The sequence below is a fragment of the Eucyclogobius newberryi genome, unplaced genomic scaffold, assembly GCF_026437365.1.
Source record: "Eucyclogobius newberryi isolate DKJ021-1_F unplaced genomic scaffold, fEucNew1.0.hap1 SCAF_4, whole genome shotgun sequence".
In the NCBI taxonomy this organism is placed as follows: Eukaryota; Metazoa; Chordata; class Actinopteri; order Gobiiformes; family Gobiidae; genus Eucyclogobius; species Eucyclogobius newberryi.
The window spans coordinates 17007512-17021337 of NW_027316056.1; the positions used below are offsets into that span (position 1 = coordinate 17007512).

Sequence of the window (13826 nt, forward strand, 5' to 3'; positions counted from 1 at the left end):
CGCACGATTTAACAAACTGGTCTGGCAACTTCTAAAAAAGAAACACACCGCGAGCTTTCGGGTGGACTAGAGTGAGCGGAGAGCCGTTTGAAGGCGTTTTAATTAAATCTGCTTTACGAGGCGAAACTGCTGCCGGGAACTACAGAAGTTCACAGCGGCAGCGGTGGTAGCTCCCTCCGCGGTGGCTAGCGCAGCGTCGGTGCTAACATTAGTGCGTAAAAAAGCGCAAACGCGGTCTTTCTCACCGGGTAAAAGCGTCGGACTCGCTCTCGGCCACCTCCCCCGGCAGCGGCGCTCGCGTTTGACAAAGTTTGCCGCTACTTTTGAGAACTTTCACCGCGATTTAGACCTTGATTCGTGCGTCTGCGTAACGTCGATCCGCTAGCATCGGAGAGCAGCACCAAACAACCCACCCCTCCTCCTCCGCCGCCTCCCGGGTGAGGGAGAAAGCCACCGAGCCTCCCACGCCTCGCTCCCTTTAAACTATCCGCGCAGGGGAAAAAAAAAACAAAAGAAGTCGTCCGTAAGTTTAAAGTCGCGTGAACACCGGGGAGTCGTCGCGTCGCGGGGAAGGGAAAGAGAAGCGCAAAACGCGGCCGCCGAAGATAAAAGTGGTCAACCTAGAAAAAAAAACCGAACCACGGCTAGAATTAAAACAATCTCGCCGACGAGGCTTTCCGCTTAAACCGGCCTCCTTTCCCCGACGTTTGCGAGTAGTTTGAGAGGAAAGCCTTACCTTCGGCGTGCTCTTCGGCTGTCTCGGATGCGCGCCCGGGACTTGGATGTGTGGATAATCTCGAGCTCGCCGCCTGTGTGAGTGGATGTGATGGTTGTGTGTGTGTGCGCCCTGTGCTCGCCCGTGTGTCAGCGTGAAATGTGACAGACCGTCAGCGCTCAAGTCGGATATGGCCAGACCGAAGCAATCGATGCGAGAGCGCGGTGCGAGTTCGCGGTCGTGGTCGTGTCCGCGTCGTTTCTTTTGGCGAGCGCGCGGGGCCAGCGATCGCCTTTCGTCAAAATAGTGCGGTTCTTTGACGATTTCAAGGCAAATAAACGCTTAAATTGAATGTTGAGCTCGCGTGACCGTGCGGAGCTCGATTATGAATCCTGTTAAATCAGACACTGGGGATAGGCGAGAGGCAGGCTGAAGGGATCTTTAAATTATTTATTTACAAATACCAAGCCTACCCATTGCAGCTGTTTCCTTTGGAGCTAGGTTTTAAAATAAACTTAGTTGCTATTAGCTGGCTTTGCAAAAGTAAAATGCCATTTCGCAGGAGCTACAAAATGGTCTGATGGTTCTTATTAGTATTGTAGAACTGATACATTTTGTGTCTATTGTGTCCTTAATATACTCAATTTTAAGTTCATAATTAATCCAAATTTAGCGATTTTTCTTTGTAATGAATGACTCTTTTTTTTCCATTTGCTGCTTACATAATTCAAAGTGTGACTCTTATACATCAGGAAACTTGAGGTAATGTGTATTTCTGCCTGTCTGTATCCGTGCCCTCTTCCCACCTAGAGTCCATCTCACCTTCTATTGCCATTGGTCCTCTTGTTTCACACACACTCGGCCCCAAATAAACACCACTCCTAATACGCACACACTCACATTCTCTCATTACACCTCCTTCCCCTACTTTGATGATATGCAAATAGGGCCTATCTCACCCCCTTCCTTCCCTCTCTTTCTCTCTCCCACATAGAGAGTCACATCACACACACACACACATACGCACACACACACACACACACACACACACACAGTACCACATGGGCTACTGAGGCAGGGTCCACAGACAGCCAGGGAGGATCAATTTTTCACCCAGTGTGCTACCGATATTCATAAGATAAGGCCACAGAGGAGAGTGGAAAGAGAGGGGAAGCAGGATTGGGGGAAGGAGATGGAGAGAAGGAAAATGGCGAATAGGTGTAATATACAGGAAGGCTGATTGAGTAGAGAGCAGAAGTGAGCTAATCAATGTGCAATGATTTATAAATGATGCAATGAAAGCTAGATCAAATGTGCTTTCTGTCTGTGACCTTTATGGGTGAAAACACGGCATTGATATTGTTTTAGAGTGCAGCTGAATAACAGTTTAGCGAAAGTGAATTTATGTGGAGAAATAACAGTGCAAGATTCCAACCATGGAGGTTAGAAAACAGAAGAATGTTTGTGCCAGTCCTAAAAGCAGATAGAGTCGGTTTTGCCAGAAAGCCGTAACGCTCAAGAGGGTAGATTGGCTTTGAGTGATGATAATAGAAATTTGAAGGGAAAGATGATAATTGTTAGAACAATTGCACAGGTTGACAAGCGTGTAAAATGTTAGCTTTAGTATTGTCACGATATTAACATTTAAAGGCTTGATACTCGATGCTGATTTCCATACCAGGGTTTTCTTTACAAAATAGACATAAAATAATACTTTTTTTTAAATGTTACCATGTCTAAAACTGTAACATATTGTCTTTTTAAGTATCAATATTTGTTAAATTGAGTTTTAGTATTGATAAGTTGATCTGATTTCTGATACTTTTGACAACCCTTAGCTTTACAAAAACTGTCCAATGTGAGCAGTTTTATTGTATTTGATCATGTACTTGTTTAAGCTTGCAGTTATGAGCTTTCTGATTTAATTGTTAAAAATAGGACTAAAGACAATGTTTTCTTCTGTGTTCACAGTGAATTTATTTGAGATCAGAGCCACAATGAGAACAACAACGTTTCACTTAACACAAGAGGGTGGGTGGTTTTGAATGATGACAACAGAAACTTGAATGGAAAGATATAGATGTGCGGCCGATTTAAGAATTAAGGCATGAACAATTGCCACTGATGTTGACAAGCATAGTACCATTTCAGCTTATAAAAGCATCTTATGTGATCAGGTTTTTTGTATTTGAACATGCACTTGTTAAAGATTGCAGTTATGAGCTTAACCTTCTGATTTAATTATTATAAACAGTACCAAAGACAACATATTATTTTGTGTTCATGGTGAAATTGCAATAAATCTGAATCTCAATGAGGACAACAGTGATCTGCTTTAAACACGTGTTCTATTTAAAACAAAAATCTGACCATTTTGAGGTGGAGTTTGATTTAAAAATGGTCAATTTGAAGCATTGCTGCATGGGGCTGAAAACTATGGATACCAATTGTGCGTCTGGCTGCCATGGGGAAGTGTCAGCAGCTCGGGTGAGAGAGAGAGAGAAAGAGGGAGTGGGAGGGGTGTGGAGACAGGAGGAGTAAGTGGGTTAGGGGGTGGGGTGCACAGAGGGGGAGAAAGGGGTACCTCTGGGGGATGGGGCTGGGAATGGATGGGCTGCTGCTGGTGGTGTAGGGTGAAAAGGGAGGGCTGGCGAGTGTGTGATGAGGAGGGGGCCATTTCGCTGACGTGCCTTTCTATTGGCTCGTTCAAACACTGGGGGAGGGGCAGTCCCAGAACACTCACCAGCTGTAGGGAAGAAGAGAGCAGTGAAACAAAGAGGGAAAAGGAGAGAGAGACGAGAGGGGGGCAGATATGTGTTTTAATGTTGATATTCTGGTCTAATTAGATTCTTGTCTAAGTGGCGGAATGAATGGGGCTGCGCAGATAGAGATGGGAGTCGGAGACAGAGGAGCGCCGGGCCTTTGTCTCAGATGGAGCATTTTGTCTTAGGGCTTCTTGATCTATAATTTAATTTCAGTGGCAAGACAGAGTGGAGCAAATTGCCAGCACTGTCTTTCAGATTCATTCAAAGTTGCATTTATTTTGATGTGCCAGAAAGACATTTATAATTCCTGCTTATCTCTTGTGTACAACTGTGCCATAGAGCAATTCATGCTCTTCTTAGTTTAATAACATGAATCAAACATGGTGAATTAAATGTTGGTTAGTTTGACCTAAGTATAAATCATTTATTTTACTGCTCATGTAAGGGTTGTTTCAAAGGTTTGTGTACCATTCTTCTTGGCCATAGTGTACATTTTGTGTGTATACTTAGTCAAAGTCATTTTTATTTTATTTTATATGCATGTCATATTTTATGGTTGTTTATATTTTATTATTATTCATTATTTTATAAAACTGATACCAATCAAGTGCACTAATCTCAAGTTGTGGTTTGTGAATTCTGTTCACTGACAATGGCAATAAAATATTGAAATCTGAGTATGTTTTTTTAAACTAATGTATTTGGATTGGTATCAGTTTTACAAATTTCTGCTTCCTGTTGCAACATTTTGAGGACTGTTTTACTTTTCAAAAGATAGGATGTTTTGAATTGTTAATTGTTAGGGCAACAGTCCTAATTTTTCATAATTCAGAATCAGAAAAGGTTTATTGCCATTGTCAAAGAACAGAATTCACAAACATAGGAACTTGATTTGGTGATTCGGTGCTACATAAAACAATGAACAATGATAAAAACAACGTATATAAGTCAAAAAGAGAAACAATTTAAATCTGCTATCGGATAAAAAAGAAAAATAGGCTTACTATGTATACAAAATTTAGTTGAACTTACATATGTAGTAATTATGAAAGCCATGGATTTTCAATCTTAACAATACAGAGGCAGGTCCAGAAATACAACCTATTCTTCTGTATTTTTTGAAGGTTTTGTTGTGAGAACACCTGTAGGGCAAAGTGTACCTTATTGTCTCAATGGGGCAATCTGCTTTTAACCCATCTTACAATGTCACTGGGGCAACGTGTCAGGAGCAGTGCAGTGTCTGAAGACCCATCTCCAGATCTTGTGCCATGGGTTCAGAGTCAGGAACTGGAGAGAAGGACATCATTTCAGACATATACTTCTATGACATACACACAACAGTACAAACACATTCCAGCACAATTACAATCCAAAGCAGATTGGCAGTCATGTGTTTATAGAGACCAGCTGAACCCTCAAAGCTTCATCAGTGCTCTTCTGTGACAGACAGACAGACAGACAGGCTGGGAATGGAGCGAATGCTGTGTGCGCTATGGTTAGAGCAGAGGAGAAATTAAGACAAAGCAATTACCAGACCTGTGTGGAAGGGAACAGAACTGTAGTATGGTCGACCACAGAGGGATCCAGTGGTTGGTGTAAACGTCTATCACCGTTAATCTACTTTTTACAGCCTTTTCTACAACAGTATGTTTTGTCTTTTAGGTGTAACTGCACCTGCACCTGCTAATTTAGATTTTCTAGTTTTTATTCAGCCAAATTAGAGTGCCAAGTGCCTTCCATTTACATTTGTAGGCTGTAAATAAAATAACAAATAGAACTAGCAATTAAGTGTCGCGGAACAATACAGTAAACCATATGTTACTGATTGACATGCAGCTATAATTTAATGCAATGATATCATAGAAAAGAGAAACACAAGATTGTATTTTTTCTGACTCCTCTGATGCTACAACAAGGTTACAAAGAGAGAGAAATATGGCTTGCAACAGCATAATCAAAAACTTTCATCCTCCCATTTTTTTTGTTTCTAATTAGCACGTAACATGATCAGTCTTGTAAAAATACTGTTTTCTAGATCTTCCAATCAGCATTTATTCAGCTGCCAGTTGGAGTGTACATTTTTGTCACATGCCAATGTCTTTAGCATGTAAATCTATCAATTTTTAAACAAAATTCTCCACGTGTTTGTAATGAAAGGGAAAGGCAAAAGCCATGGGTTACTAACATAGCTTGCTGACTGACTACATTTCATTGTTTCTTGTAGGATAAAAATAAAAATTAAAGGAAGGCAGAGTATAGCCATGCACTGGGAACGAGAAGGAAAAGCTGAGAGGAGGAGGAAGCCAGTGTTTCTGTGGCTGATCCAGGCTGAAGCGGTGGGACTTGGCTGGCACTGGACCCTTGGCTCCACCATTAAAGCGAGTGGAGAGAAAAAAAATCACAGTCAAAAAATGAAAAGGGCAAAGAGCTATGCCAAGAATGCACAGGCAAGAAGCAACACATTGGCTCGTCTCCTCTGCCTGCCTCTCTGTTTCCCCCGAGCTCGGCCAAACAATAGGTGGGACCGGCCTGAGAACGGATCACTAGAGTCAGAACCCCACTGAGAAACTTAAGGGCTTTTAAAGTGGCTAAAGTGCCGGCCTGAGGGGCCTTTTAAGTTTGCCCCGTGGATTGATGTGCGTTTTCACTGATGTTGTTTCATCTGCTATGACACTATGACCCTCTTGTTCCTGAGAGATTCAATGCACAGGCCAATTTGAAACTAGCTTGTTGTTTTTACCAATTCATTTGCATTTTTAAAACTGCACTATCTTTTCTGGTATAGCGGGTACATCATCTACTCATTTCCCTTAACCTGGAATGAATGGCGCAAAACATATTTATCTTGCTTTTATTTTATTACAATTTATATGAAAAGAAAAACTGAGCAGACTTACTTCTCCACAGCTCTGACCTCTAACTTGGCCAATATCACTTGCTTGTCTCCATGGAGATAGATGAGTTTAATGTCATACTGCAGAACATTCCATGAAAAGCAATAAGATCGCCATGATATTGCAGGTTATGGACCCTCCAAAAAGAAAAGACAGGTAATAACAGACAAAATAATAAACATAACCCAACAATAGCACATCTTAGAAACTGAAGATACATTTTAAAGTTTGATCAACAGAAGTAAAAGTGCGTGCCTGAATGATATGAAATACTGAATACCAATAATAATGTAACTATTCCTTTACTTGGTCCAATCTTGTTTTTTATTTGTATTTTGTCCTTGCCAAGAAGGTGGGTCAAAGAGCAGGGGATGCTTTGGGACAGATTTTTCAGATTAATTTATTGCAGCTTTAAGTCTAAATTTCATTATCAAATACCACTATGTATTCCTCTTATTGTAGAAAAGTAACTTTCTGAGTACCACCAAATAAAAGAATGTAGTGGAATACATTTACTTACAATTATTCTGAATACATATATTTAGTACATGCATTCAGTTACTTCCCAGCACTGGACATATTTACAAAGACACCATACTATTTTGGGGACTGTCTGCTCTTGTTGTGAATTATTTTTTTATTTTATATATTTTTTTGGTCCTTTGCTGCAGAACACGGTCCTGAGTACCAGTAAATAAAATAAACACCTGTTGCTAAGAAAACACTCCTCCCACATATTTTGCTAGTTGAAATAATGTAAAATGTGAATAATATTTCCATTTCAGTATATATCTTGAGCCCAATGTAACTATGAGAAACATGACCAGTGTCACTGAACATGTGGGAAGAGAGTGGGAGGAACAAGGGGGAGTAATTATGCTCTTCCTGCTGCAATCGATTAAAACAGATCAAATAACATTAGTGTCTCTAAACTATACTCTTATACTGAAAGCTTGTCATGCTATCGGGGAATTTGTGAGGCCCTAGTCATTATAAAAGACAGGTATAAATTTTTTTCTGGTGTCTGTGAGTCACAAAGACAGACACTAAGCACAGGATTATAAAATTGGATTGGAGAAAGGTTTTCACAGAGGGGGGTCAAAAACAAAACAAATCTCCAAAAAAACAAATCAAAACGGCTTGCAGAATAACGCCAAAATACCCGTGGAACTGGGCCAAATAAAAATCTGCCTTGTATTTTCCGAAATATAAAGAAATGATGAGTGTTACAAATATGATATTTAAGTACATTTTATGTTTGCGTTCCTAATATGGGCAACAACAAAAAAAACAAGCCACAACAATGTCTATACTGGTGCTTTGTTTACTCTATTTAATTCCATGTGAGTTTCTGTGTCTTCACTATGCCCCGCAAACTATTTGCTTTAAAATTGAAGTAATTCATTTGGTTTTGTATCTCCAGAATGTTATACACTACATGTTATTGTTTTTTGTGAATTAATAGCAAAAAGAAAATTAATTTGAAGACATTTTGCCACTCATCCAAGTAGTTCCTACAGTTCCTCTGTGAATTAATTCAAACAAAAAAAATATATATTAAAATGCAAATAATAGCACATCCTACTCCACTAAAATCGTGTAGTCTTATAGTTTTCCTCCACTGCTGTTTATCCAATCAATCTCTGTTTAAACACAGCTTTATTCCACTGGCCTCACGTCTTGCAACACAGGACTGATTGTGTGTACGCAACTGAGATGCAACCCTAAAACCATGTCATATTCTGAGCTCTGAGGCGAGCGAAGGATGCCAAGAAGTGAAACGTGATGACGAGTGGGCGTGTGAGAACCAGTGAGGCAAAGGGATCCTATCCAAGCCTGGGTTTTGAATGTGCGTCCTTGCAGCATACAGTATGTGTGACATGTGTGCGCGCATGTGATTGAGACTGTGGGAAGAGGAGCCCATCCCTGCAGCCGTCCCAAGTCTGTCTCTGAGGACCCCACCTCCCAACACACACAAGCACTTTGCACTAGCACACGAAGGGTTTGGCCTATACGAAAGTTTATCCACCATAAGGCACAGCTGAGGATCCGGCTTTTCCTCCGCTTCTTTTTTCCATGAGCTATGTGGGCTTAGCAAATGTTCCCACACAGAGGCACAACACAATCCCCTCACACACACATACACACACACACACACCTCATGTTGGTGGATCCATGACTTTGCAAAAGTGGACCAGGCGTATGGACTGTACATGCCAGAGAGTTTGAAAGCTTAGGCAGTTGTTGACGCACAGACTTACCAGATACCCACAGGGAAATGTGGACCTGATGCCCCCCCCCTGCTCCAATTTTATCAATTTAGAGGATTTGTTCAAACTTATTATTCTTTCTTAAAAAATATTCCAAAATGTTGATACGTTTCTGGATTTGAAAATAATATCACCTGCCACAACAATCTTCATTTATTGTAGAACTGAGACCTGCAGAGGTGGTAGCCAGCATGGTAGTCAAAGTACTTTGAAATAAAATTACTCAAGAAGAAGAGGCAAAATACAAAATATGCAATCTCAATTTTTGTGTGTGCAATTTTCTGATAAACAAAAAAAAATGGTTAAAAAAAAGAGAGATTACTACTATTACTACTACTACTAGAAACCCACTCTTTTACCTTTTCATATTTGACAACAAAAAATAAAAAAGACTTTTAAAAAAGTTTTTTTTTTTATGTGAGAGGCTTCTTGGATACAAGTAAAATGTCACTATACAGTACAAACTAAATGTAACTCATTACATCTTAAATCTGCGAGTGCAGTTGTTGTTGTAATCTAGAACACGTTCTTTATAACTTACCAGACACTGTTCCCCCACAAACCAACATGACCAGAGATATTCTTCGAGATGTCAGTGAAGAGACAAAGTGTGCGAAAGAGGATGGACAATGAGGCAGAGAGAAAGAAAGCGCTGATATCAAGTTTCCTTTCGCAATTCACAGATTCAACAGTTAGTTTTAATCTCAGAAAGAGGGTGAAAAGAGCAGGTAAGGAGAGAGGAGATGGGAATTTGAACCACAGATAACTGCTTTAGTTCTTTTCTACAGTGCTAAGGCTGGACTAGCATTTCATAAACGCAAAAACAACAACATTTAAAAGGTCATGAACAAAAACTTGTTTGGGAGCAGACCTCGATCAAGCCACAGGGAAGAGAGTCAGGAATCTGAAGGTTGAGAATGTGTTTGTGAAGGCGAATGCGGACAAGGATGGCCTTATTTACTAACCATATACGCAAAATGAAAAATAACACGTTATAGCTTGCAATGATAGATTCAAATTCATACATTAAAGTGTACGAGGATGAGGGGGCATACAGACTTTCTCATACTTGGGATATAGCGCTGAAGAAGTCAGACTGCAGAAGTTGCTGTCGTCCAATTGCCTCAAGTCGGAAGACAATATCCAAAACTCTAAAATATGTTTAAATCAGCTGACCAGAGTCCGACCAGTAACACCAGAGACACTTCTGAGGACACAAAAATACACGTCTGACTATAATAATAATAAATAAATAAAACATTTTTAAAGATTTTTTTAAATATACAGTGACAAATCATCTTAAAGCCACAAATCACTCAATTGAAGACGGTGAGGTAAAGATTCTAAGCAGGGAGAAAATATGCTTTGAAAGGAGGCAAACAGAATGTTTCTTAAAAACAAAATGTAGGTTCAAGATTCAACCTTCCGGTTGTATACAATAGTGTTTTGAGACCCTGGAGCGGTAGATGCCCAGGGAATTCTGATGCTAATCAGGTACTCAGTGAGGAGGGAGCGAATGTCAGTTTACAATAGGGTGTCGATAGGCCATTACAGGACTGATAGGAAACAAAGAAGAGCAGTCTTTACCAGGAGTTCCCAGACTCGATTTGCAGATTGAGGATGACTCTTGGATGAAAGTCAAAACATTTTGTTTTTCTAAAAACAGAGTCCAGACAACACAACTGAATTATTTCTCCAATTACAAATAATGATCCACGCAATATTATAATGTCCTTCCCTGAATCTTCATAACAAAAATAAAAAAGTAAGACATTTGAACAGTTTTAAAAACATATATTGGTGATAGTGCCATGTGCTCAAATCAAATTACGCCTCTCAACGTGACGTCTCTCTCACCACATCCTGGCCCGGACTTCAAAAGAGGATGACATGTCTGCATGTTAGCACTTTTCCTGTTAATATTCAGCTCACAGCCTCACACTTATGCCAACGTATAGAGAAGTGAACGTTTTCGCACCATCCCTCACAGACTGTGCTGTACTGATAAAATCATATCATGGTTAGCTACTGTCCAATCTGTGGGAAGCCTGTCTACTTTGGTGAGTTTGTTCTTTTCTTTTTGCGTCATTTGCCAGCCTGGTTTTGTGCAGTAGTATGTTACCATCGTGTTTAAAATCAAAATGTATTCCATAAATTGACATTGAAATGTAAATGCACTGCTTTGTCTACACTATTTTGTATATTTTATAATCTAAAAAAATATATACAAAAGATCTCTTTCTTTTTTTGCACAAACACGTTGAAGTTTGCATATTGTGAGAACAGGATGTGGGTAGATGAAGGTTTTTTTGAGGGTTCCTTCTAACAGTCACTCTAATTTCTAGCTTACTATGCATGAATAACACTTATATTGTTTTTAGTCCCACAACAACTGTGCATGTACAGCTTGTTACATTAAACACAATTTGAAAAATAAATAAAACTATTGTGATATGTTCTGATTTAATTTAGACAATCTGACTTTATACATTTATACAGAGGATTCATACATTACACATTTGACATTCAACACTTAGCTTATGAATGTCAAATGACAAATGCTAACATTTATGAATTCACCTAAAATCTTGCCTAGTTTTGCCTAGTTTGGCTCTTGGTTAAGTTTATAATTGTACTTATTCTAGTTCTGCCATGGACAGCTAAGTACAGGTATCTGCGACTGTTACCAAGCAACCATGTTGTAAACATGGGCCAAAGCTCATATCATTTACACAGTAGTTATAATTGAATACATCAATTTAAAACGCCAACTTTATTTTTTATTTAATTTATATAATTGAATGTCAAAACTCAAAAAAATCATGTTTCTTTTCCGTAAACTGTCCCTGCATTTTGGATGCATATTGATAACCAGGGACGCCTTTTTAGAACTTACCATTACTTTCTATAATTTTCATAGCCTATATGCATATTGTTGTAACTTTTCATCATAAAGAGCCATTTGGCTGGTGTAAAAGAAAAAATAGATGTTTAGGAACTATCACAATAAAAGAAGTACTAATTAGAAAAACAGGAGAATCTGTCATGTACATGCCTAATCCAGTTTTATTTGATAAAAGTTACCTGCGTGTGCAAAAGTACAGTATGTGGGTATGTTTCCATGGTTACTGCCCGCCTCTTAAATCACTCAAAGCACAACAGCACTCAGAAACGCAGTCGTAGTGCAGCTGGTTTTACTTGTGGATTCAAGTAGCAGCTAAGTTCAAACTCTGTGATGTGACCTGGCCTACTTACTCCCTTTCCTGCGCTAACACTGCACTCTCAGCCTCTTTGTACTGTGGCGGGAAAGAGCTGAAGATGGAAGCTAACAAGTCTCAGAGTGCTGCAAAACAAACATAACAGCACATAAACTTCTTTATTTAGAGAGAGAGAGAGAGAGAGAGAGAGAGAGACTGAGAGAGAGAGAGAGAGAGAGAGAGAGAGAGAGAGTTCTGTATTTTGTAAATGTAAATCTATAATGAAGGGATGCGGTCTGTCGTTTTTGCAGTTTTTAACAGGAAATCAAAGGGATCTGTTATATTTTCATACTAAATCACTATCACTACTATTTCACTTTTTTATTTATTTATTATGACACAGGAGAAAGGAAGAGGTCCTTAGGAAGAGACTACCACCAACTGTGTCTCAAATGTCATAAGTGTAACAGACAACTCAACGCTGGACAACACGCAGAGGTACAGCCGATGAAATACATGACAGATGTATGGATATAACAATATGACTGTTTTTCCTTTAGTATGATGAGAAGCCATATTGCTCCCACTGCTACTTGAAGATGTTTGGTCCTAGAGGTACAGATATAAACTGGTATATAAATAGTAATATTTGATGATCACTAAATGTCTTTCTTTTCACAGGTAATAGGTAACCATTGGTGCCATGGAATAATGACTATAGATCAAACTAATCCTGACCTACAAACTGACCATTAGAGAAAGAACTACCTCACCAAAAGATGTTTTTCCTCCTGTTCTAAAGTTGTAATGATCCCAGAAAAAAAAAGTACTAAAACACAAGCTATGTCATACTTAAAAATAAATGTGTTATTGTTAGGAATATATTGCATTTGGAAATATGTAAATTGAAAGGGAACATATTATGTACAATCAACTTTTACCCAATTTTATCCATGTTATAACATTACATGTTTGAGTAATCCTGTATTGTCTAACATTTGAGACTTAAGTCATCAGAAAAGTAGTGTTTTCACCTATCCCCTATCTCTGCCCACTGCTACAAAATTCATACTCAAGGTCAGATGGTCAACACTTGTCACACAGCCATTTTTCTACAATAAAAATAGGTAAATTAAAATGCTCTGCTTGTTACGGTGAAATGCCACAATGAGGAGGCGGGGACTATCAGTTTTGCACAGGAAGTCAAAACCGTTTTCTACTACTAAGCCATTTTAGATCAATATTGTGCTCTAATGTGAACACAATGTAAAGTAATGATCCAAGCATGTTATAGTTTAATGATGAAAATACAAAAAAGGATAATGCGCCTTTATAAGTAAAATTTTAAAAAAGAAAGAAAAACAACAACTTTTTGTATTGTTTGTGTTGTTATTAGGCCTTGCAGACTAGAATATGGCTTCCTCAGGCCTTAACCCCTCTCATATACTATAGTATTTATATACAGAAGGTAACTGACAAAGAATGAAAATTAGACAGACACCTAAGCTATTAGACTCAAGAAAAGAAGAACCACTATGATTTAGTTTGCATAAAGAGACAACCCTAGTGATTTGAGATATGTACAACTCCTTGTTAAGCAGAAATATGCTGCATGGTGTAGTATCATTGATGTCATATCTCTAAAATAATAACAAAGTCAATGTGATGTAAAGCATGTATTTGCATAACACCAAATGTGCCCGAATTCATGAATAATTTGCCATGTGTGCAATTGAGTATGGACCCCCAGGTACCTTTGGCACGAGGCCCCTACATTTCTACACTCAGGGGACTTGGGTAAAAGAAGACGAGGGATGGAGGAGATGGTTTCTGTTGGCAGAGCAGAACACTGATGGTGCCAGCAGAATCCACTGGAATGGATCGGGCATCGATGTATCTCTCGCACGTACACACACATGTTCATACATTGTGTTCAGGGAGCATTGAGGGCTGCAGGGGCCTGTCACACTGTGCTGAGTGAGGAA

At 39.2% G+C, this 13826-nt stretch overlaps 1 protein-coding gene across 1 annotated transcript; it reads left to right on the top strand.

Annotated features, from left to right (window-relative positions):
* The first annotated feature begins 10516 nt into the window (after nucleotides 1-10516).
* On the top strand, nucleotides 10517-12710 carry LOC140377703 (cysteine-rich protein 1). Its single transcript, XM_072463239.1, has 4 exons — nucleotides 10517-10704; nucleotides 12245-12339; nucleotides 12402-12456; nucleotides 12523-12710. The coding sequence occupies exons 1-4, from the start codon at nucleotides 10662-10664 to the stop codon at nucleotides 12531-12533; spliced, it is 204 nt and encodes a 67-aa protein (XP_072319340.1). The 5' UTR covers nucleotides 10517-10661; the 3' UTR covers nucleotides 12534-12710.
* Nucleotides 12711-13826: the final 1116 nt, after the last annotated feature.